Source organism: Odocoileus virginianus, chromosome 21 (assembly GCF_023699985.2).
Source record: "Odocoileus virginianus isolate 20LAN1187 ecotype Illinois chromosome 21, Ovbor_1.2, whole genome shotgun sequence".
NCBI lineage: Eukaryota > Metazoa > Chordata > Mammalia > Artiodactyla > Cervidae > Odocoileus > Odocoileus virginianus.
The window spans coordinates 46,622,076-46,648,804 of NC_069694.1; the positions used below are offsets into that span (position 1 = coordinate 46,622,076).

A 26,729-nucleotide genomic window follows, 5' to 3' on the forward strand; every position below is an offset into this window, starting at 1 on the left:
CCTCCTAAAGCTGGCTACCCCACCGCCAAGGAGCGGCTGCTGTGCGGGCGCAGGAGGGCTGAGAGGAGCTACTCCACGTTCAAGGTCAGGAGGGGTGGCCGTGAGAAGATATCCCTCGTCCAAGGTAAGGAGCAGTGGCTGGGCTTTGCTGGAGCACCCATGAAGAGATACCCCACGTCTAAGGTAAGAGAAACCCAAGTAAGATGGTAGGTGTTGCGAGAGGGCATCAGAGGGCAGACACACTAAAACCATAATCACAGAAAACTAGCCAATCCGATCACAGGACCACAGCCTTGTCTAACTCAGTGAAGCTAAGCCATGCCGTGTGGGGCCACCCAAGACAGACGGGTCATGGTGGAGAGGTCTGACAGAATGTGGTCCACTGGAGAAGGGAATGGCAAACCACTTCAGTATTGCCTTGAGAACCCCATGAACAGTATGAGAAAGCAAAATAATAGGATACTGAAAGAGGAACTCCCCAGGTCGGGAGGTGCCCAATATGCTACTGGAGATCAGTGGAGAAATAACTCCAGAAAGAATGAAGGGATGGAGCCAAAGCAAAAACAATATCTAGTTGTGGATGGGACTGGCGATACAAGCACGGTCCGATGCTGTAAGAGCAATATTGCATAGGATCCTGGAATGTTAGGTCCATGAATCAAGGCAAATTGGAGAAAGTGGTGGTTTTGAACTGTGGTGTTGGAGAAGACTCTTGAGAGCCCCTTGGACCGCAAGGAGATCCAACCAGTCCATCCTAAAGGAGATCAGTCCTGGGTGTTCATTGGAAGGACTGATGCTGAAGCTGAAACTCCAATACTTTGGCCACCTCATGCGAACAGTTGACTCGTTGGGAAAGACCCTGATGCTGGGAGGAATTAGCGGCAGGAGGAGAAGGGGACGACAGAAGATGAGATGGCTGGATGGCATCACCGACTCGATGGGCATGAGTTTGAGCAAACTCTGGGAGTTTGTGATGGACAGGGAGGCCTGGCGTGCTGCAATTCATGGGGCCGCAAAGAGTCAGACACAACTGAGTGACTGAACTGAACTGAACTGAAGGCTGGTCCAATAGTTTGTGTAAGCTTTGTATAGGGTGAGATTTGTGCTGAGTTTTTGTTTGTTTGTTTGTTTGTTTGATTTTCCTCTGATGGGCAAGGCTGAGTGAGGTGATAATCCTGTCTCCTAATGACTGGGTTTGTATTTTTCTTCTGTTTGTTGTTTAGACGAGGTGTCCTGCACAGGGGGCTACTGGTGGTTGGATGTTGCCAGGTCTTGTATTCAAGTGGTTTCCTTTGTGTGAGTTCTCACTATTTGATACCCCCTAGGATTTAGACTTAGATAATTCTTGAAGCTGGGTGATGGGCCTTGGGCAGTTTATGTTTGAGAATTCCCCAAAGAAGTAGTTTGAATATGATTGAGAATTCCTTTTAAATATGTTTGAGCATTCCCCAAAGAAGTAGTTACATAATTAAAATTCATTTGAGATGACCCTTCTGATGCCTACCAAATAAAGTGTTAACTCTGTGCCCAAAGTTCTCTATTATCTGCTGCTAACTTTCCTTTTTCCCCTCATCCCTCATTCTACCCCTGCCTCCATTTCCATAAGAATTCTCCCCACCAGTCAGCCTTGAATACCAGCTGTGGTCAGAATGCCCCTCACTCTCCTCACTTTCTGTATCTTTGCTTATGCCATTCTTTCTGCTGAATAAACACCATCCATTTTCATTTTGCTTGGAATAACTACAACACATCTTTCTTGAAACCTCTTACCTGGCAACCTTCATGGCAAATAGATGGAGAAACAGTGAAAACAATGACAGACTTTATTTTGGGGGGCTCCAAAATCACTGCAGATGGTGACTGCAGCCATGAAATTAAAAGATGCTTACTCCTTGGGAGAAAAGTTATGACCAACATAGACATCATATTAAAAAGCAGAGACATTACTTTGCCAACAAAGGTCCATCTAGTCAAAGTTATGGTTTTTCCAGTAGTCATGTATGGATGTGAGAGTTGGACTATAAAGGAATCTAAGTGCTGAAGAGTTGATGTTTTTGAACTGTGGTGTTGGAGAAGACTCTTGAGAGTCCCTTGGACTGCAAGGAGATCCAACCAGTCCATACTAAAGGAAATTAATCCTGAATATTCATTGGAAGGACTGATGTTGAAGCTGAAACTCCAATACTTTGGTCACCTGATGCAAATAACTGAACTCATTTGAAAAGACCCTGATGCTGGGAAAGATTGAGGGCAGGAGGAGAAGGGGACGACAGAGGATGAGATGGTTGGATGGCATAACCAACTCAATGGACATAAGTTCGAATAAACTCTGGGAGTCGGTGATGGACAGGGAGGCCTGGTGTGCTGCAGTCCATGGGGTTGCAAAGAGTCAGACTTGACTGAGCAACTGAACTGAACTGAACTGAACTGGCAACCTCAGCTATGGAGCTACTTGGGGGATAACACAGTAGGAATTTGACGGACTTCCCTGGTAGTCCAGTGTTTAAGACTCCCTGATTCCAATGCAGGGAGCCTGGGTTTGATCCCTGGTCAGAGAACTAGATCCTGCATGCTGCAACTGAAGACCCTGCTGCTACTGCTGCTAAGTCGCTTCAGTCGTGTCTGACCCTGCATGCTGAAACAAAGATCAAAGATCCCATGTGCTGCAACTAAGACCCAGTGCAACCAAACCAAACTTTAAAAAAAAAAAGAAAAAACACAGTAGGAATTTGAGTTTCTAAAAGAAATATTAGTCCTTGCAGTAAAAGTCCCATTTCTGCCTCCTCTATGATTCCACTATCATTATTGTTGGTCATTGATGGCTCATCTTGACCGTCTTTTGGATATGCTCTTTCCTTATTTTTGAACTCCTAAAGTACTTGTAACTTTTTTTTTATAAAAGTTAGCTCATGCTAGCTAGGTATAAGATGTATGCCCCCCACTAAACTACCAAGACCCTTGAGGGCTGGAGGAGAGGTATATGTAACAGAGGGAAACATGACAAACACTGACTTTGGAGGGTTTTATATATCCCAGCACATAACCTTTGGCAGGTCACTTAATCTCTCTGAGTCTCAGTTTCCACATCTGTAAGATGGAACAAACAATAGTTATCTTATATGGGAATAATGGGAAGTGACCAAAAGAATATATGGTCTTCTGTAAACAGTATTTCCCTTCCCCTACTCTCTTAATGGGCATTTCAGGTGGCACAGTGGTAAAGAATTGCCTGCCAGGACATAAAATTAACACACAGAAATCCCTTGCATTCCTATACACTAACAATGAGAAAACAGAAAGAGAAATTAAAGAAACAATACCATTCACCATTGCAACAAAAAGAGTAAAATACTTAGGAGCATATCTACCTAAAGAAGCAAAAGACCTATATATAGAAAACTATAAAATCCTGATGAAAGAAATCAAAGAGGACACAAATAGATGGAGAAATATACCATGTTCATGGATTGGAAGAATCAATATTATGAAAATGATTATACTACCCAAAGCAATCTATAGATTCAATGCAATCTCTATTGAGCTACCAATGGTATTTTTCACAGAACTAGAACAAATAATTTCACAATTTGTATGGAAATACAAAAAAACCTCAAATAGCCAAAGCAATCTTGAGAAAGAAGAATGGAACTGGAGGAATCAACCTGCCTGACTTCAGACTATACTACAAAGCCACAGTCATCAAGACAGTATGGCACTGGCACAAAGAGAGAAATATAGATCAATGGAACATAATAGAAAGCCCAGAGACAAATCCACGAACCTATGGACACATTATCTTCGACAAAGGAGACAAGGATATACAATGGAAAAAAAGACAACCTCTTTAACAAGTGGTGCTGGGAAAACTGGTCAACCACTTGTAAAAGAATGAAACTAGAACACTTTCTAACACCATACACAAAAATAAACTCAAAATGGATTAAAGATCTAAATATAAGACCAGAAACTATAAAACTCCTAGAGGAGAAGAACATAGGCAAAACACTCTCTGACATAAATCACAGCAGGATCCTCTATGACCCACCTCCCAGAATATTGGAAATAAAAGCAAAAATAAACAAATGGGACCTAATGAAACTTAAAAGCTTTTGCACAACAAAGGAAACTATAAGCAAGGTGAAAAGACAGCCCTCAGATTGGGAGAAAATAATAGCAAACAAAGAAACAGACAAAGGATTAATCTCAAAAACATACAAGCAACTCCTGAAGCTCAATTCCAGAAAAAATAAATGACCCAATCAAAAAATGGGCCAAAGATCTAAACAGACATTTCTCCAAAGAAGACATACAGATGGCTAACAAACACATGAAAAGATGCTCAACATCACTCATCATCAGAGAAATGCAAATCAAAACCACAATGAGGTACCAGTACATGCCAGTCAGAGTGGCTGCTATCCAAAAGTCTACAAGCAATAAATGCTGGAGAGGGTGTGGAGAAAAGGGAACCCTCTTACACTGTTGGTGGGAATGCAAACTAGTACAGCCACTATGGAGAACAGTGTGGAGATTTCTTAAAAAACTGGAAATAGAACTGCCATATGACCCAGCAATCCCACTTCTGGGCATACACACCGAGGAAACCAGATCTGAAAGAGACACGTGCACCCCAGTGTTCATCACAGCACTGTTTATAATAGCCAGGACATGGAAGCAACCTAGATGCCCATCAGCAGACGAATGGATAAGGAAGCTGTGGTACATATACACCATGGAATATTACTCAGCCATTAAAAAGAATTCATTTGAATCAGTTCTAAGGAGATGGATGAAACTGGAGCCCATTATACAGAGTGAAGTAAGCCAGAAAGATAAAGACCAATACAGTATACTAACACATACATATGGAATTTAGAAAGATGGTAACGATAACCCTGTATGCAAAACAGAAAAAGAGACACAGATGTACAGAACAGACTTTTGGACTCTGTGGGAGAAGGCGAGGGTTGGATGTTCTGAGATAACAGCATTGAAACAAGTATACTATCAAGGGTGAAACAGACCACCAGCCCAAGTTGGATGCATGAGACAAGTGCTCAGGGCTGGTGCACTGGGAAGACCCAGAGGGATGGGATGGGGAGGGAGGCGGGAGGGGGGATGGATATGGGGAACACATGTAAACCTATGGCTAATTCATGTCAATGTATGGCAAAAACCACTACAATATTGTAATTAGCCTCCAACTAATAAAAATAAATGGGGAAAAAAAAAAAACCGAATCTCCTGCCAATGCAGGAGAGCCAAGAGAGGCACATTTGATAGTGGGTCGGGAAGATTCCCTGGAGAAGGAAATGGCACCCCACTCTAGTATTCTTCCCTGGAAAATTCAATGGACAGAGGAGGTTGGCAGGTTACAGTCCATGGGGTTGCAAAGAGTCGGACATGACTGAGCACACACACACGCGCCTATCTTACTAATTCAAATGTGTTGTCTCATCCCTTATGTGCAGTAAGTATCCAATAAATATATTAGCAGATGTCCTGCAATGAAAATTTCTAACAAGACATCAGGGCCAAAATTAATATTCTTTTAATACTCTGCTGACAATCAAAAAGTCACAGATCTATATGTTCAATGTGCTCTCAATGAATGCTTATGAGGATATATTTGACTTTTGCTAGAAACTATGCCTTTCAAGGTCACTACCATTTCTCATTTGTAGACTCATGACTCTAGTTCAGATGAGCTAAAACTAACAGTAAAAGGAACAAACAACTTCACACAGTCTCTTGAAGATAAAATGAACTCTATTCAATGAAAGATTTTTTTTCTCACATCTCAACATGGGTAGATATTTTTAGCTCCTTTCTCCCTCCTGCCTGTGACTCCAAATTTTAGAAAGAGTTTATTCTATTTTCACTCTCCCTACATTTTCAATACTGAGTCACTCCTAAAACCATGGCATTACTGCTTTGAAAAACCACAGATGAATAAAGTTACTAACTGACCTCCTAATTGTAAACCTGGTAACAAAGTTCACATGGCTGAATTCTTCAGTTTCTTGGCAAAGTTTTCTGGGACTTCCACTGTCTGATGGGGCTTCCCTTTCCTCGTCCTCTTCTGTACTTCTGAGCTAACCCTCCCCCACACCCCTGCCTTCTTCTCCTCCCCTCTATACACAGTCCCTGAGCATCTCACTCATTTCCATAGTTTCAGCTACTGATTGTCTATCTCCTTTACACCCAGCAATGGCTTTTCTCCAGGATGATGCCTATTGCCCACCACAGATTTCCTTTTTTTTTTCCCAATAATTTTATTTATTTGTGGGCTTCACAGGTGGCACTAGTGGTAAAGAGCCGGCCTCCCAATGCAGGAGACATAAGAGACTCAGGTTCCATCTCTGAGTTGGGAAGATGCCCTGGAGGAGGAAGTGGTGACCCACTCCAATATTCTTGCCTGGAGAATCCCATGGTCTTCATTGCTGTGTGGGCTTTTCCCCAGGTGTGGCAAGAAGGGGAGCCTCTCTAGTTGCAGTGTGCAGGCTTTTCATTGCAAGGGTTTCCATTGTTTCACAGCATGGGCGCTAGGGTGTGAGGGTTTCAGTAGTTGCCGCACATGGTTCAGTAGTTGGAGCACATGGGTTCAGTAGTTGGAGCACATGGGTTCAGTAGTTGCAACTCCTGGGCTCTAGCACAGGCTCAATAGTTGTGACACACAGCTGAGCTGCTCTGAGGCACATAGGATCTTCTCAGATCAGGGACAGAACCCATGTCTCCTGCGTTGGCAGGCAGATTCTTTACCACTGAGCCACCAGAGAAGCCTCGCACATTTCCTCCTGGATGCACTCTTCTCATCTCAGACCCTGATACCCCCAGTAAGACTCCAACAGTTTTCCTCAGTGTACTCCCCATGCACTTCATTCAGAGTCCTGATGACTCAAGTTGAGATTTGCATTAATTCGATAAAGAGGCTTTCCTCGCGGCAGGTTTGGCCCCCACCACCCTGGCAAATGAAACATGAGCTGGGCAGCCTTGTGCAGTGCACAACTTGGACAAATGTCAGCTGTGGCCCTGGTGTTTACTGCAAGGAGTAACATTTCTTTCAGGAACTCAAAACCTCACTAGGCTTATTTACTTTCACAAGTAGGACCATAGCTCAGGTTGCCAGGTAAGAGGTTGCAAAGAATCTGTGCCATAACTATTCTAAGCAAAATGCTAATTGGTGATATTTACTCAACACTATCAACTGAGGATGTATCGCCATTGATTTATTTTTAATTCCATGTATTTTTTTATAAAAATGATATTTGCTGAATGTGAATTACTGTGATAGATTCGCCTGATCTAAGATCTTAAATAATTAATACTGAATAAATTGATCACTTGAAAAAACTAAACCTGAAATGTAAAGGTTCACATTAGCTTAGCAAGGTAATGGAATCTTCTTCAGTCATTGTTTAAACTAGGTTTAAATGTGGTCCAGTAAAAAGAAAGAAGATAAGATGCTTCTTGAGTTATTTTTCTACCTACTATCTTACAACATTCTTCCATTTTAATCTCTACACAATTCACAATTTATATTTTGTTTAAAAATGTGATATCAATTGAAATATGACTGGAGATACATAGAAAATAAATTTAGCTATTAAGAATTCTCATAGGATATCAAAATTATCAAAGAAATTCATGAAGACATGAGAAATTATATATGCATGTATAATAAACTTGAGAACATTTATAAAATTCATAAAGTTTGAAACACTTCAAGCTAAATTAGTTTTAATTCACTAAGAACAATATTTCTTTTAAAAGTTTTTTAAAGTTTTTATTTAATTTACAATATTATATTAGTTTCAGGTATACAGCATATCAATTTGATGTTTATGGATTATTGTTATTGTTGTTTAGGCACTAAGTTGCGTCTGACTCTTTGCGACCCCGTGGACTGTAGCCCACCAGGCTCCTCCATCCATGGGATTTTCCAGGCAAGGATACTGGAGTGGGCTGCCATTTCCTTCTCCAGGGGATCTTCCTGACCCAGGGATCGAACCCGGGTCTCCTGCATTGGCAGGCAGATTCTTTATCACTGAGCCACCAGGGAAGCCCTACTCTCCTTAAAATTGCTACAAAATAATGGCAATAGAGAAATAAATAAGCCACCCAGCAACCAAGCTGAGACACACATGTACTGGTGAGTTGAGCTCCCAGCGGGGACTCTCCACATGTCTTCTGAGCTCTTCCCATGTGGCTGTTTGCTCTCTAGCCTGACCCAGAAATTCCAGCTGCCTTAACCTACTCCAAGGTCAGAGACCACTCGGCTTAGGTGCTCCCTCCTGTGCTGCAGCTGAGACATCCTCTCCAGGCAGGATGCTCAAGCAATCATAAGGTTCACCTTGTTTGTCTTCCTTTTCTGTGCTGCCTGTTGTCCACGCCTTAAAACTATTATTTTACGTATCTTTGCTAGTGATTTAGTTGTCTAGGAGGAGGCTAAATCAGGACCCAGTCGTTTCATCGTGAACAGGAGCAGAAGTCTTACAGTGCGTTGCAAACTAAGTCTACACGGTAGACTCAGGGCTCCAATATCTACAGGGAAAGCTGTCCCACATTTTTTCATTTCAAAACATTTGTGGTCACTGGGGTCTCTTTCTTTTTCAAATGAATTGTAGAACTAGCTTGCTAAATTCTCTTAAAAAGCCCTCTTGGGTCTTGGACTGGGACTGAATTAAATTTATACAGCAATATGAGATATAACTAATATCTGTACATTTTATATACCTTGCCCTTGTTTGGGGTAAGTTAATATTATAAAATACTATGAAGAATGGTATTTCTAACTAAAGCTTTTTGATATCTTTAGAAAGAATTAGATATACAAATGTGCACATAAATGTTTATTTCAGATAGAGAATCTATACAATAAGTATACGTCTAACAGTGATAATCATTTTTCATGAATTACTTAAGATTAAACTACTATCCTAAACCTCTACCTTTGGAGGCCATTATTCTACTGGATATATATCCGTCATAAGAAGTATCAAGGGTAACATATCTCCCTGGCTCTGTCTCAGTGTGAATGCTTATATAAGAAGGTATGTATGAAGGTGTCTGTGTGTGTGTTAGTCACTCAGGCAAGCTCGAGTCTGAGACTTCATGGACTGTAGCCCACCAGGCTCCTCTGTCCATGGAATTCTCTACGCAAGAATACTGGAGTGGGTTGCCATTCCCTTCTCCAGGAGATCTTCCTGACCCAGGGATTGAACCTGGGTCTCCTGCATTGCAGAAAGATTCTTTTTTTTTTTCCTTTTTAAAAATTAATTTATTTTAATCAGAGGCTAATTACTTTACAATATTATGGTGGTTTTTGCCAGACGCTGCATGAATCAGCCACGGGTGCACATGTGTCCCTCATCCTGAACCCCCTCCCACCGCCCTCCCCACCCCAAGCCTCTGGGTTGTCCCAGGGCACTGGTTTGAGTGCCCTGCTTCATGCACTGAACTTGCCCTGGTCATCTATTTTACGTATGGTAATATATGCGTTTCAATGCTACTCTCTCAAATCATCCCACCCTCACCTTCTCCCACACAGTCCAAAAGTCTGTTCTTTACATCTGTGTCTCTTTGGCTGTCTTGCGCATAGTGTCATCATTACCATCTTTCTAAATTCCATATATATGTGTTAATATACTGTACTGGTGTTTCTCTTTCTGACTTAACTTCACTCAGCATAATAGGCTCCAGTTTCATCTACCTCATTAGATCTGACTGAAATGCACTCTTTTTTATGGCTGAGTAATATGCCATTGTGTATATGTACCACAACCTCCTTATCCATTCATCTGTGCATGGACATCTAGGTTGCTTCCATGTCCTAGCTATTGTAAAACAGTGCTACAATGAACACTGGGTTACACGTGCCTCTTTCAATTCTGATTTCCTCAGTGTGTATGCCCAGCACTGGGATTGCTGGGTTGAATGGCCATTCTATTTCCAGTGTTTTAAGGAATCTCCACACTGTTTTAGTGACTGTACTAGTTTGCATAGTAAGAGGGTTCCCGTTTCTCCACACATTCTCCAGCATTTATTGTTTGTAGACTTTTTGATGGCAGTGCAGGCAGATTCTTTACTGTCTGAGCCACCCAGGAAGCCCATGAAGGTGTTTAAATTTAATAATAATACTCATGAAAGTGTTTAGATTTAATAATAACATTTATGTGTGCCTACTCCAGTATTCTTGTCTGGAGAAAGATTTGTCCCACGGACAAAGGAGCCTGGTGGGCTACAGTCCATTGGGTTGCAGAGAGTCAGACACAACTGAGCAACTAACACACACACACACACACACACACACACACACACACACTCTGTTTTAAGTGTTTCATCAAATCGTGTATTAAGTCAAACCAATCACCCTTGTATTACATTGGAAAACTTGAGGAAAAAAAAATAACTTGGCCAAAGTCATGCAGCTGGTAAGTGGTAGACCAAGGTGTAAACCCAGGTGTCTTCCCATGGAGCCCATCCCCCAACCTATTCAATGTATTCCATGTGCTGCTTTTAAAATGGGACTGTTAAAGCTGAAATTTGCAGTTCTTTTAGCCACATCATCATCAAGTGAATATAAAATTAGTTTTAAATCTAAATTGTTAAATAAATACATTTATTCAACAAAACTTTATTGTACATTTTCTGTATATCAACATTGTATTAAAAATTGAGATGCAAAAATGAGTAAGTTTGGAAAATGATAACAGTTTCTACATATGCAAATCTGTGTTGGATTAATTATTTGTGAAATATTATGTGTTATTCACCTTTATGCAGGTAGAATTAAAAGAAATATGTTCAGTAGAAAACAAAACACAAAGTTGGCAGTAAATTTCCTTCAACTAATTTAAGTAGGAAAGAATCCAAAGGTAACATTAAACTTTGAGGTAATGTTACCTCAATTCAACACACAAATGACCATGCAAAAATAAAGAAATATAGTTATAGTAAAATAAATAAGCTGTTGTATTGTGTGTACTCTTAATGGTATAAGCTATTTGGAGTACAATGGGTTCTTTCATGTCATGTTAACCATTTACTTAATAAAACACCTGAAAAGTCTTAATCTTAAGACTTCTATAATCATTCTCTTTATCACAGAATCACCACATAACGTGCAGATAATGGGGCATGATAATACTTTATCAGGTCTAACATGGTTTATTCAGAATAGGATATGTCACTAATTTGACAGTTGTATAGTGAGTAAAAGACTCTCTGTACGCACTAAAAGACTTTCCGTACACATGTACACACACATATGCATACATACATGCAGGCACAGACGCATGCATTTCAGATTTCTTGGAGAATGTATACGTCCTCCCCCTGCCCCCAAGTCAGACTATATGGGTCTGACTAAGGCTGGACTAAAACACAAACATGAAATATAGGAATTGCTAGAGTGTTAGGTTAGAAGGAGCTTAAAGTATAATTAAAAACATATGAGCAAAAAGTTAAATACTGTCCCCAAAGATAGTACTTTTTTTTTTTTTCCAGGAATAATTCCTTACAAGGCACATGCAGCTTTATTTTTGTAAAGCTTAGTAAAATGTTGTGAAATGGCAATGACAATGTCAAAGCAAAAAAAAAAAATAAATAAATAAAAGGGGCAAAAGGCAAAAGGCAAAGTGACATCTTCCATTTCTTTTCAAGCGCATCTGAACCAGTACAAACGGAAGGCACACGCCTCCATGTGCAGTTGTCTAACGGTATTTGCTTGTGGTTTTTCCTCTTGCATTTTTTTCTCAGTGAGTAATACAGAATTAAACCATGCACGCAGCTTTAGTCTTCCAAATTCCTAAGGGAACTGTATCTACTTTATGTTCACATGCAACTCCAAAGGGAAGTTATAAGAAGGACTTTATAATTCTACAAAGTTTATGAAAAGAAATGCCCTTGTCATAGAAGGGGTACCTTTCATTAATATAATTATATATTTCATTAATATAATGATTCCACTGTTTCATTATCCTCTACTGATTATGCTGATGGAGTTATTCAGGGTGAAGAAAAGGTCAATATATTTTATAAAGTGTGCAAGATAGAATCCTGAGAAGGTTTTTGTTTTTAGAGAAACAACTAGTTCCTACAATTTGTATTCATTGTTATTAATGGGAGGATATTATTGCTTAATATTGCAACCACCATGAACTACTTTCTATAACTGTCCTGATTGTTAAAAATTAAATCCAGGCTTTGAACCCTACAAATAAATGGCTACAAAATATAATTACACATCATAAGTATAGCCCTGGGCTAGTGTTATTTGTTTATTTTCACCAAAAATTAAATATCAACATGAATAAATGACTATAATGAAAGGAAAAAAAGGCATCCAAACCCTCCCAACCACGTGTATGTTAGATATTAACAATAATAAATGTTCAGAAAGATCTCAGAGCTTAGAAACCTCAAACCAGTTTTACATGGTACAATTGATAACAGATGGTATTACTGCCTGGTGCATTTAGAATTATGAAAAGCGATAGTTTTCTCTCCTTTTCAGCTTCCTTTTCCTTAAGCTCTTGTATATACCATTTGTGACTCAATAAGATTTGTTGAACTTCTACTACATACAAGGAACCGAGTTAGATGTTATAGAGGACACTAAAGACTGAAGAAAGCATAGATTCCACTCTTGAGAATCATAAAAGCTAGCAATAAAGAAAGAAAAGATGTTTATAAATGACTATGATAAAATAGAAAGAGGAAAAGGGAGGGAGGGAATTAACGTATACTGAGTGCCTGGCATGTAGTAGACACTGTGTTAAAAGTTGATGTTTGGCAGAAACCAACAAAATTCTGTAAAGCAGTTATCCTTCAATTAAAAATAAATACATTAAAAAAAGCAAGAAGTTATATACGTGTTATCTTATTTTAACTCTCACACCCTCCATTGAGATAAGATTTCATCATCTCTGCTTTACAGATGGGGGAAATGAGACTCTCTCCCAAGATCACAGAGCTTGTAAGTGGTAGAGCTAGGATTTGACTTACGATCTGTCTGGATTCACTGTCTATAGTCTCTCTGTTTTAAACATAAAGTAATATAAAAAGTTGTACAGGATAAAATGCTGTGTGGAATCAGCAAAAGGGAGAAATTACAATAAGCTAGGGGAAGTAACAACATCTTGATGGAAGAAGGAACATGTAAGTATGAAGGGTTATCCTATTTGGATGTGCAGAAACAGTGTATCTAGGCACTGAGAGAGAAGTACTTCTGGAGAAAATCCTGGTTAAGAAAAGACTTAAGAAAAGACTTGAAGAGAAAAGAATGAATGGTTTGATTCAGTTTGGATGAAGCATCATGCCCAGGAAGAAAATTAATTAAGAATCAGTGGGATAGGGGCGTCCCTGGTGGCTCAGTGGTAAAGAATCCACCTGCCAACGCAGGAGACATAGGTTTAATCCCTGATCCAGGAAGATCCCACATGCTATGGAGCAACTAAGCCTGTGCACAACTGCTGAGCCTGTGCTCTAGAGGCTAGGGGTCACAACTACCGAGCCCATGCACCCCAGAGCCCGTTCTCCCAACAAGAAGAGCCACTGAAGTGGAAAGCCCGTGCACCGCAGCTAGAGAGGAGTCACCGCTCAGCGCAACTCGAGAAGAGCAATGAAGACCCAGCACAGCCAACATAAATAAATAAATAAAATTATTATTATTTTTTTAAATCAGTAGGATATAGTGCTGGAAAAACAGGTCAAGTCAAAGAAATTGAATGTCAGGCAAGGAACTAGATTTTACCGCAGTCTAAATGGTAATCATACTGAGATTCAAAGTTTGTGAGTCGGAAGAATGACATAATAAGAACCATGATAGAAAAACTTTGTCTGGAAAACATATATAAGTTGATACTGGTTGATGCTACACTTAATTCCCACTTGATGACTCCACTACAGGGATAGGAAAACCTAAATGTCCACTTTTTGGACTCAGCTCGTTTGCAGCAGTGACAGGCCAGGCAACAGGCATGTCTGCACAGTGCGCAGAATGGCAAGAGGGATTCAGGGTCAAGAGAAATAGAAATGGAGAGTCTTGTCAAGCAGGCAGTGAGCTCGAGGCATTGACCTGTTCAGTCAGCCATCAGCAAGGCTGCGGAGAGTATACACACCATGACTCTTAACACCCAGGGTATGTGGGGGCTAAGTTGCTTCCATCATATCTGACTCTTTGCAACTCTATGGACTGTAGCCCACCAGGCTCCCTGTCCATGGGATTCTCCAGGCAAGAATATTGGAGTGGGTTGCCATTTCCAACCCAGGGTTCAAACCCATATCTCCTTCCTCTTCTGTACTGCAGGTGGATTCTTTACCGCTGAGCCACCAGGGCAACCCAGCAGTGGAGAGGAAAGGAAAAGGAGGACCTTGGATGAAGATGGTAATGGAAAAACAGTGTAGACACGTGGAACTGGGAAAGGACTCAAGTCATCAGAATGGGGTGCCTGGATCTGGGCAGAATTCCATTATTAAGACTAAGGCATGGCACGAAGACCACACTTAGAGCAATGGCATTGATGTTGGTTCACCTGTGTGTGTAGGAAAAAGGCTTTCTCAAATGCCTCATGTCAAAGTCCCAACAGAACCTGGGGATTAACCAGATGTTATATAAGCACAGAGTAGGATGGTGGGTCTGCAGAACTGACAGCACTTTGACACTATGCTGCTGCTGCTAAGTCACTTCAGTCATGTCCGACTCTTAGCGACCCCATGGACTGCAGCCCACCAGGCTCCTCCGTCCATGGGATTTTCCAGGCAAGAGCACTGGAGTGGGGTGCCATTGCCTTCTCTGTTTGACACTTTACTTGACTACTATTATTAAAAGAACTATCAAAGGAACAGAGACTGTCTTGTTCACTACAACTTCACATCCTTGTACCTAATAGAGGCAAAATAGACATGAGTTATTGAACTGAATTATGTTAATATGGATTAATAAAAAACATCAGGGTGACTTTCATTTCAACAGATTAACTTTGCGCCACCCCTGAATAACTCCCATCATGTCTAGTCTGAAATACAAATGTTCATCTGTCTGTTTTCTCATTTCTTCCCCTTCTTTCTTCCTTCACTTTCTGTTGTCACTTTTTTTTCTTTTTCTACCCAATTGTTTTTTTCAAGTCCTGTGACTATTTACACTAACTCATCCCTTTTTCTCTCCAAGAATTTGATTTCCTCTGATTCAGTGGATTCACAGCAATATCCTCTCCATCCATTCCTCTTTTCCCATTGTAACCACAGCTGCTAGAACTGCCTTTTTTTTTTTTTTTCTAATATCCTTTCACCATCTCATTTCCCTTGTCAAGAACCATTTTCTCACCCATTTAGGTAAATGCATAGATTCACCTCTCTTCCCTCAGGCCTATTTTCATATTCAATTTCATACTGTCATAACAGAGTTCACTGCTATTTAGCTTTCTAGTCTTTGCAATCTTTTAACAATCTAAGTCCATCCGAGCCATTTTCAATTTTAGGAAGATGATCAGAACTCCCTGATGATAAGATATTTTCCCTTTTTACCACTGGTCTGCAAAATAAAACTCTATTAATCTGGAAGTTCTTACTCAATAAGTGTGATATCAAAGAAAGAGTACTGAGTTTTTCTAAGAGTTTTACGTCATACAGCAATGTGAATAAGATGATGTGGCAGTGTTGAATCTCTGCAAGAAAATACTAATTGACATAAACATTTGCATATGAGTAACAAGCAGTTAATAATCATCTAGTACTAAGTGAAAACTTCATTAATAATTCTCTAATTCAAAATCTGAAATTGCAAGTTTCTTTTGAAAAATACTATAATGATGTAGGAATAAGAAGTAGGTCAGACCTTTCCTTGGGGACATAGCAACAAAACTCTTTTGCCTATGGTGTAGAAAGACAATGTGGGGGTATCTCTTGGCTTCTTAAAGTGCCGTGATACACTTTCAACTTTCAGCTACCCTGATCCATCCATAGATGTTCCTGGTTCGGACTGTTCTTGGCTTCCTGTGCTGGTTTATCATCCTTCATCTGCTCATTCACTGTGGCTGTGCATTCAAAATTTGTTATGACCATGTTCTTTTTTCCCCATGCTCTTCTTTTATAGTTATCCTCTTTAATGTCTCATTATGCTTTTCATGCTGTCTTTTTGTCCAGTTTTCTAAGTTCTTATAGCCCTATCTGAGTTTTCCACTCTGTTTCGTCTACAGGACACTCGCACTTGAAAGTTGTAGCAGATGTAGATGCCTCTCTCCAAGACTGTGCTAGAATACAGGTCCCATATGTTGTTACGGCTTCCCGCATTCCTTGAACAGCTGGAGTGTGTTATACCTTCTAGGGTAGGCCAGAAGTGCCAGGGAGTTAACACCCAGGTACAACTCTCACCAATGAAGAAGGGGAAATTAGTGATTAAATGCATCAGTTTTCCTGCCCTGCAGTAGGGCAATTCTAAGGCAAGCTCTGCACTGTTTCTCATAGGCTCTCATAGGTTCTGTGTGTATAAGTTCTCATAGGTTCTCATAGGTTCACAGACACAGATACATATATAGATAAGGATATATACAGAATGTGTGTATGTGCTCAGTCTTTGCGATCCCAAGGACTGTAGCCCACTAAGCTCTTCTGTCCATGGAATTTTTCAGGCACAATTACTGGGGTGGGTTGCCAGTTTCTACTCCAGGGGGATCCTCCCGACTCAGGGATTAAACCTGCATCTCTAGCATCTTCTGCATTGACAGACAAATTCTTTACCACTGCACCACCTGGGAAACCCAGTTTATATACAGTTTATATGCATATATATATATATATATATATATATATATATGCAGTTTATATACAGAATAAGAAGAGATCAAAAATATATATCTCTTAGATCTAGATCTAGGATAATATTACTTTCAGGGCTGTTGTAAGCATTAAATAAAATAAAGCATGCAAAGCAAATTTTACTTTGTTTTCATCTCATTATAATGTAGCAGTTTCAAATTTAGGGAAGAAACTATGACTTTCTTTCATGGGTTTTTTCCCTCCAGTAATTAGCTTGAGATTTAGAACATAAGAGTGAAAATTAAAAACAAAATAATGCCATTTGCAGCAACACAGATGGACCCAGAGGTTGTAATACTGAGTGAAATAAGACAGACATAGAAAGACAAACGTCATATAATGTCACTTACATGTGGGATCTAAAAAAGAAGGGTAAAAATGAACTTATTTACAAAACAGGAGTCACAGACATGGAAAACAAACTTATGTTTACCAAGGGGTAAAGGACGGAGGGATAAACTGGGAGGCTGGAACTGACATATACATTATGTTGCTCAGTCACTCAGTCATGTCCAACTCTGCAACCCCAGGACTGCAGTCTGCCAGGCTTCCCTGTCCTTCACCATCTCCCAGAGTTTGCTCAAACCCATGCCCATTGAGTCGATGATGCCATTCAACCATCTCATCCTCTGTTGCCCCCTTGTCCTGTCCTCAATCTTTCCTAACATCACAGTCTTTTCCAATGAGTCAGCTCCTTGCATCAAGTGGCCAAAGTACTGGAGCTTCAGCATCAGTCCTTTCAATGAATATTCAGGGTTGATTTCCTTTAGGATGGACTGGTTTGATCTCAGATCAAGGGCATACTACTGTACTACATAATACTATCTATAAAACATATAACTAATAAGGATCTAGCATATAGCACTGGGAACCCTGCTCAGTACACTGTCATGGTATATGTGGGAATATAATCTAAAAAAGAGTGGATATGTGTATATGTACAACTGACTCACTTTGTTGTACACCTGAAACTAACACGATATTGTAAATCAACTAAACTCCAATAAATATTTTTAACTCCAATAAATATTTATTAAAAATAAATATTTTTAATATTTATAATTTTAAATTATAAGCAATGAGAGTATTCATTATTGTGAATAATGAGTGAATATAAATGAATTACTTCTCAAGCTATTTCTCATGAATAGTGTGAAAAGGAATATTCTACTGGGGGGGGTTGTTTGTTTTGTTAGATATCCTTATATTCAGAGCTCATAAAATATAAATATATTATCATGGTCTAGTAGGAGAATCAGCACATAATAGACAGTTTGTGGCATTGGCTACACTTATTTAGGAAAAAATCTAGGACAGAAATAGTATTCAGCATATCGAGGGGAAAGAGACGAAAAGGGGACTCAATAAATAACTATTTTATTTACAGGTATTATGGTGTTAGAGGTAAAACATTAATAATGGCATTTCCTTCTCTCTGATTTCCTACTAACTATAATAATTGCTAATATTGAGGGTTTTTTATTGACTGTTCATTTCTGACAACTCTCTTCTGTGTGTTTCATCTTTATACACATTCCTCCCCTTCCTAATATTTCCTCATTTTCTTCACAATGATTTAGGGCTCAAAAGATTGTCTGTTGACTGCATTCACGATGATAAGTCATGTCTTCAGCAGTTAGTTTATACTGAAAATATAGGAAGGGGAGGGAGTTAATATATATTTAATTATGGCTTATTTGCACAGCTGTATGGCAGAAACCAATACAACATTAAAGTAATTTTCCTCCAATTAAAAATAAGCTTTTAGAAAAGATTGAAAAAAGGAAATGTAGAACAAATTAAATATGTATCTATAATAAATCAAAATTAGTTGATAGAAAAAAAAAATTAGTTGATAGGATGGCAATCTAAATAATCAGTCTGTGGGGATTGACGACAACGTATTAGCAATGATGACTCAGTTCCTAATGCCAATGAGTTCCTACCGCACATCTACTGCTAAGTCATTTTATCTTACATTAAGGCCCTGTGGCACTGTCTCAGAGCTATTAAAGAGTCTTGCTTTGTACATAGTACATTGTTAAACTTGCCATCTGGCCCAAGAGCTGATAGGACTCACTCGATCCTGAAGAGGCCCCAGAGATTTACTCCTGGGAAATATCTGGTCTACTGTGTGGTGTCATGATTACTGGCTCATAGCTTTTTTATGTGCTTTGAAAAGAACTGCAAATCCTCTAGGCTGGAAAAATCCTAAACTGAAATTAACTTGTGAGAAGAAAAAGGGTTCACTTACCTGAGGACCGGGCTGACCCTGAAATTGAAAAGGAGAAAGAAAGGAAAACAGTTACAAAATTGCTTCCTAAGTGAGTATTTTCAGTATCAAAACTTAAACTAGTTCTGAACATGTTTTCAAAATATTTCTGAAAATAATAATACCTAACTACTGACAATTCCACTTTGTGTTTTAATAAAGTTATTTCTTAATATTTTTACTCTATGCTAGTTATCAAAAATTTTGATGTTATGATATGTTATATGTAACTCCAAAATGACTCAAGAGTTTTACTATGCTCTGGAATTAAAATGGAGAAAGAAAAGGCAAAGGGTGAAATACATCTCACATGATAATAATGAATGGGTTACATAAAGGGAGGATCTTTGAGCACATTATTATTATGAGTTACATATTCAGAGATGGCACAGAGAAAAGAGAAAAGAGGCAGCTGTTTAATTTTAGAATTCACCAACTCTTTACATTTCTCATTGTTTCAATAATATTTTAAGTCTGTTAAAAAATAAACATCTATCTTTTACTCTGGATAATCCAAACTAAGGGCATTTTAAAAGAATATGAGAGGTCTTTGGCTCAATTAAAGTGCATCATAACTCCTCATACAAACAAGATTATGTAACCTCTGGTCAATCAGATTTATTTTGAATGTCACTTTCTTGTTGTTTAAACTAATAAAAATTTTAAAACAGCATAATTGCAAGTGTTTCTTACTAAAGGAAAATCACCTGTGAATAAAAGTATTGATTACACATCACCTTCCTCAAATCTCCAATTGGATTTTGCATAGATGAGATGAAAGAAAAAGTTCACACTGAATTAGGGAATCTTAAAAAGTAAATTATGTATAATCTCATGATATCACCTGTATGCCACTGAGTATTACACAAAAAAGCAAGAAGCTAATACAACTGCCAGAGAAGACTCTTTCTTTCTCTTTCAGCTTCTCTCCAGACTTGGAATTTCTCTAGGTACATGTTCGTTGACTGACTGGTAATAGAACAGATCCAAGAGCTCTGTCTGAATTTTATCTAATCAGACCAGGAAGGGCAGTTATACCAGCTACTATGGATATAACTCACCCCACCCCGGACTCTTCAGTGATGCAGATGGATAAGAGAAAACCATTCACTCATTCCTTACAGTCCCAAGCCTATTTGGATGTATTATGCCATTTATTATAACTGTCCCGAATTTTATAAATGAAAAAACAGACTCACAGAAAAGTGAAGTCGCTCAGTCGCATCCGACTCTTTGTGACCCCATGGACTGTAGGCCACCAGGCTCCTTCATCCATGGAATTTTCTAGGCAAGAGTACTGGAGTGGGTTGCCATTCCCTTCTCCAGGGGATCTTCCTGACCCAGGGATTGAACCCGAGTTTCCCACATTGCAGGCAGATGCTTTACCGTCTGACCCACCAGGAGATCACTGAGACTCATAGAAATAAGCCAAAAATCACACAGCCTATAGGCAAAAAGGGAAAACTTTAAATCCAAACTGATTCCAAAGCTCAAACATTTTGCCTTTCACTCTGGAAGTTTAAACTCTAAGCTGTATGCAGACTTAACTGAGATCAGCATGGTCCCAGAGCACTCTTAACTTGAGTGGACACTAACCCTCCCAGGTACTCCCAGGCTGCGACCGCTCGAATCTCTGCTTCCAGATGAAGACCGAGGGCCAGAGGGCACCCAGCCTCTGAACTGATACCTGTACAGAAACCAGGTCAGCAAAGGTTCGTGAGGGTAGCAAACAGCTCTAACATCAGCTCTAAACATGGAGAACCTGTAAGTACAGGGCTGTTCATCTACATGTAAATGTGGATCTTCCAGATCCACATAATGGATGAAATCACAGTGCGTGCTCACTGGCTCTTGCATTACCAGTCTTTCTCTGGATGCTTTACGCTTTCAACCTTTCCGAACTTTTAACCTAATGCACAGTCTGAAATGTGACTATGAACCTTTTATAGAACCCCAGAATAAATTACCTCTCTTATGTGTTTTTTTTTTGTAAAGATTAAAATGTAGACATCTCTAAAATCAGAAAGAATTTCTTCAAAGGAATATATTTTAGTATCATTGCTGAGATTTTTTTATTCCTATGGTTGTTTTACAAATTACAGGGTTTTCTAGTCTATCAAAACTAGCATTTCTGCCATTACATTTAACAAATGACTTTTAGCACAATGTTTGTATAAACTGCACAAATATACATTGCATTATGAATTTTTTATCAGTGATAATGAGAACAAATAGTAAATGATGGTAAAGATAAGAAGTGGACTTTTATATAGGCGATGGAACATATACAGCACCAGGGAACTCAGATTACCCTAACGTCAGATATGAATGTGAGGTGTGTGTACATGTATATGTGCAGGGTGGGGAATGTGAAAAAGAGAGATGGAAGTGCATTGACACAGAGGATTCCCAGAAAAACAATGCAAACTAAACGGCAAATTTGGCAACCTCCTTAAAACATGGCTTACACAATGTACGTCTTACAAATCATACACAAGATTCCAGGACTGCCTACACCAAGTCTCCTACTCAATGTGATGTCACAAGCTATCCACTGGGAGACACCTAGAATGCCAGGTGTCTCCTAGGGAACACCTGTAAGAAAGCAGTCTAGCAGCTGGTATGTGGCAATCAGGGTAGTAAAGCCATCTGGCTAAGTGAGCGAAGTGATGGAGGAGAGGCTCCCACCCCGTGGAGAGCAGGGCATAGAGAACAGACAGGAGCCCGAGAAGAGCATCTCAGAAATGCCTTGGGGACCCAAGACGCTATGTGACGAAGACTCCTTCACAGACAAATCATCCAAAGACGTATCTCAGAATTTCCTTGCTGCCCCTGAGTAATTCACTGAGTAGGACAAGTGTCTTCATATACTAGCCATCATTTTCAAGTCTATTCTAACTTACAGGTAGTGAATACTATTAGCAATCAAAAGTGAAAGGGAATTTCTTTTGGTTTTCTAAAATGCACTCTGAGGAGTTAAAAATTATGATGAAGGCTAGCAAATAAAACTTTTAAGTTGAATCTTTAAAAACGACTGAAAAGGACCTTTTCCTCCCCCAATCCAATCATCAAAATGTTTCTATAAATAAAAACCCAAAGAGTACAATCTAGCATAATCAAGAGCTATGCCAAGAGAAGTAGTTAAGTCACAGAAATACTTAAGTTCAGGCCAGACATGTAAAGATGGAGAATGGAGTTGCTGATTTACTGTACGTCAACAGCTCAGTACAATGCCCTCAAGGCAGCGAAGGCACCAGCGTGAAGAAAAAGAAACAGCAGGAAAGGCTGACTTGAAAACGTGGTAATCAGAACAGCATGGTGGAAAACAATCAGCCAGTAGCTGATGCTTGACAGAAAAGTGTTCAAAGCAAGTTAAAAGTTTCGTGAGGCGAGTAAACCAAGATGGAACATGATAAATGAGAAGACGTATCACTGGAGTATGTATTGTTACTTTAGGCAAATCAAAGAGCAGTATTAACCAGTTTTTGCCAGGCTGTTATCACAACTATGGTTGCCAGAAAGTACTAACACTCTTTTCTAAATCAACCAAGTCACTTAGATTTTTGACTGAGGCAATTAGTTTCACCACATGATACTTTTTTATGGCTGGCAATTCTGTGTCATTCTTCTTCAGATGGGACAAATGCCATTTTTCCATTAGCTGCTGCTAAGTCACTTCAGTCGTGTCCGACTCTGTGCGACCCCACAGACGGCAGCCCACCAGGCTCCCCTTTCCCTGGTAAGAATACTGGACTGGGTCGCCATTTCCTTCTTCAATGCATTATGCATGCCAAGTCGCTTCAGTCGTGTCTGACTCTGTGCGACCCCATGGACAGCAGCCCTCCAGGCTCCACTGTCCACAGGATTCTCCAGGCAAGAATACTGGAGTAGGTTGCCATTTCCTTCTCCTTTCCATTAGCACATGCACAAAAAGGTACACAAAATTTGTACTTTCACATACCATCTTATTTTGAAATACTGATTAGGATATCAGACCTACAAACATTTTACAGTGATAAGTTTTAAACAAAATTACTTTCAGTTACAAAAACTTGAGGATGATTGTTCATGAGCCTCTAAAAGGTGTTCCCTCTGCTTCAAGGTAATTAGAAAGCACTTAACTTAGAATCTCAGCATTAAGAAACCTAAGCTTGACTATCACTGTTAGTGTACTCAGATTCAGTTTATTTCACTGTCTTGAACTGAAAAAAAAAAACAAAAAAACCTTAAAATAATCATTTCTGGCCTTTTGCACTTTCAAACCTTTACAGTCTAAAAAGATCATTTGAAGATGATCATCATAACTTCATTACCTCTTTCAAATCCACATATTCAGATGTCAAGTTTATTTTTCTTTTCAGGAGAAAAGAGCAGAGGAAGCAAGCATGCAGGTGAAGCTTCAGACTGTTTCATTTGGCAACAGGATTATTCTGGTGGCAGCGGTTCTGAGGACCAACTGGAATCCTATCAGAGGAACTATCAGACTTCCCAGGTGGCCCTAGTGGTTAAGAACCTGCCTGCCAGTGCAGGCAGACCTAAGAGACGCGAATTCAATATCTGGGTCGGGAAGATCCCCTGGAGCTGGGCACGGCAACCCACGCCCGTATTCTTGCCTGGAGTATACCATGGACAGAGGAGCCTGGCAGGCTGCAGTCCACAGGGTCGCATAGAGTCGGACACGACTGAAGCGACTGCATGCACACGTGTGCACTCATGTAGAACCATCTCAGTGGGATCCCTTAACCTTTCCTGAGTCGCAGTTTGACCTAAAGTCTGTGCCAGTAAGCAGAACATGTGTACTCTACATTTGTAGCACCAGGAAGCAGGAATCTTGCTCATCCTGTGACTCTCTTCACATTTAATCCCTGACACCCCAGTGCCCAAGTTACAAGGTGCTTTGGAAACAATCACTGAATTGCTGAAAGGTGAGAATATTTTGACTGGTCCTCAAATTGGTTACAGTACTTTTAGAGAACCATTAGAAAGTCGGCTATCCTTACATTTCAAAGTTGTATTTTCAAAATATAACTTAATCTCTTGGTTTCTGCTCATGCAAATAAACATATTTATGTTGAAGAGGAAGTCTCCTCCCTCACTGGAATCTTCTTCAGATGCCAGAGATGGAGCTAAGGCAGAAGCCTGCAAGGCTGTCAGGGGAAGTTTAGACATCTACCTACGTGCCTTAGGACAAAAAGCATGATACTGATATCTTGAAGAAAAATCACTCCCTAGTTTGAGTAAGCCTTTGCATCTAATTAATGTGAGAATATTATATCAAATGACTTTGCAAATTATAAAATGCTACACCATTGTAGCATGGCAATTCAAACTAGGCTATAAAACCAGCACCAACAATTTATTGGACTAGTTCAAATATAGATAGAAAGCATCTATTAATTTTAAAAACAAATTAACATGGGAATGATGAACTACAGAGAAAAACAATTGAAGAAATAAAGCAATAGAGATTATGTGCATTAAGAAATGGCTTTGCAAAGACTGCCTAATCTCTCAGTGTCTGTAAGCTACTCATGCTTCCAAGGACTCTTACATGCTTGGCTGACAAACATTATTCATAATTTATACTGCCTGTTGTGTTACCCTGCAGGATAGATATTAATAATTCTTAGTCACAGTCACATAGTATTACTTAGATAAGAGTATTTCAATTTAAGCTTTTCTTTTGAAAAATACTTAATCTTCCATGGTTTTAATTCCGGGAAGGAAAAGTCATATTCTACGCAAGAGGAAAATAAATGGCTATAGTCTCAAGCCTGGTGGATATGTCTGTCTTGTTCATTTGAAAGAGAAAAGAGAGAAAGTGAGAGTGAACATGGAGATGGTTTTATTGGGTTCAGTGTAAAGGAAACAAAAATTCACTCACAACTTGGAAGATTTCTTCCATGATGTTTACCTTTTATAAATAAGTAACATGATTTATTTAAAGATTTACTCATACTTAAGCAGATTAAGTCCCTCCCACAATAATTTTTAAACATTATTATTTTTCTAACACCATGCTATGTTTATCTTATAATTAAATGGTCATAGTGGAAGCATAAGTAAAGAATTTTATCAGGTGCATTTTTGTCATTAAAAGTTTCACATACAGAGCATAAGAAAGATAAGGATTCTATTTATGAATTAATTTACAATATTTAAATGTGTTGAATGCTTAATATTCCACCGAGGTTGATTCAGATTTTTGCTACTATAAACAGTGTCTACTTATTTCTATACAAATATTTAACTATATATGATTATTTCTTAGGACTTCCCAGGAGGTGCTGGTGGTAAAGAACCTGCGGCAGTGCATTAGACATAAGAGATGAGGGTTCCATCCCTGGGTGGGGAAGTTCCCCTGGAGGAGGGCATGGCAAACCACTCCAGTATTCTTGCCTGGAGAATCCCATGGATAGAGGAGCTGGGTTGGCTACAGTCCATAGGCTCCACAAAGAGACGGACATGTCTGAAGCGACTTAACATGCACACTGTTACTTCCTTGCGATACAATAACGATAATGCAGTGTTATTCCAATTATACAATTTATATATTTATTTATTCATGTTGCATTATATAAAATGCAGATTATATCTTTTTCTGGGGTATAATTCTACATGTATATACATATATGTATTTATTCAGACATATATTTGTAAATATATCTATATGAAGAAAGAGGGAAGGAAATAAAGAAAGAGAAAATGAAGGAAACAAGGAAGAAGGGAGGGAGGAGAAGGCAGGAAGGGAGAGAGGAAGGAAGAGAGAAAAAATATATGAAAATGGTAGTTATTTCTTGGTGGTGAAATTATGAGTAACTATTTCTATCCTGAGAGTTTTCTGTACTTCCCAACATTTTTCTAGCCCCATGTCTTGATCATAAAAATATTTAGTATGATACCTAATTAACTACAGAAATTTGTAAACACAACCAGATTTTTTCCATAGTATATTCACTCACTCAAAGATCTAGGTCAATGATTTGAGTTCCATTTTCCAACTTTTTCAATTCAGGGTGTTTTTAATTACTTGGAAGAATTTGAAAAATTCTTAAAACTATTCTTTAAAATTCAATAAGCAAGGGTTTTTAATTCACCTTCTATGTAAGCCCCACCTCATTTCTAGGAATGGAGCTGTCATAGACACAGGGGCAGGAGAGTTCTAGAGTCAAGAACCAGCTATAGAAGGCCATGGTTCACGTAGACTGGAGATCCCTGCTCAGTTGAGTTGGTTGGGAAACTGCAATTTTGCAGACCAAAATATTTGGGCTTGGGGATTTAGCTGTATTATTTTATAAAGCCATTTAAAGGATATGTGATTTTGGATATAAATATGCATCAAACTTCTAAAACAAACTCCAAGTTTTTTCACCAACTGGCATGGAATCTGGAAGGTGTAAATAAATGACAAGTTTACAAACATACGTTTAATAGGATACAATAAACACATAGAATATATGTGAGTAGAGACACCTGCTCAGCTTCCACTGTTTTGAAAATACATGCTTTTTAAAGAATACAAAAGCAATTTTTACTGCCTAACAAATTTTTCTTAAATTGTATACAATGAATAATTTGGCTTCTTCCAATTTTATTACATCTTTAAAAGTGTGCTATTTTGATTGTGCCAGATAATATG

At 39.1% G+C, this 26,729-nt stretch overlaps 1 protein-coding gene across 1 annotated transcript in view; it reads right to left on the minus strand.

Moving 5' to 3' along the window:
• COL25A1 (collagen type XXV alpha 1 chain) overlaps window positions 1-26,729 on the minus strand; it is a 503,516-nt gene that overhangs the window by 191,473 nt on the left and 285,314 nt on the right. The window contains exon 5 of the mRNA XM_070452267.1: window positions 19,073-19,090. Within this exon, the coding sequence (XP_070308368.1) occupies window positions 19,073-19,090 (18 nt within the window). The remainder of the gene's footprint in view (window positions 1-19,072; window positions 19,091-26,729) is intronic.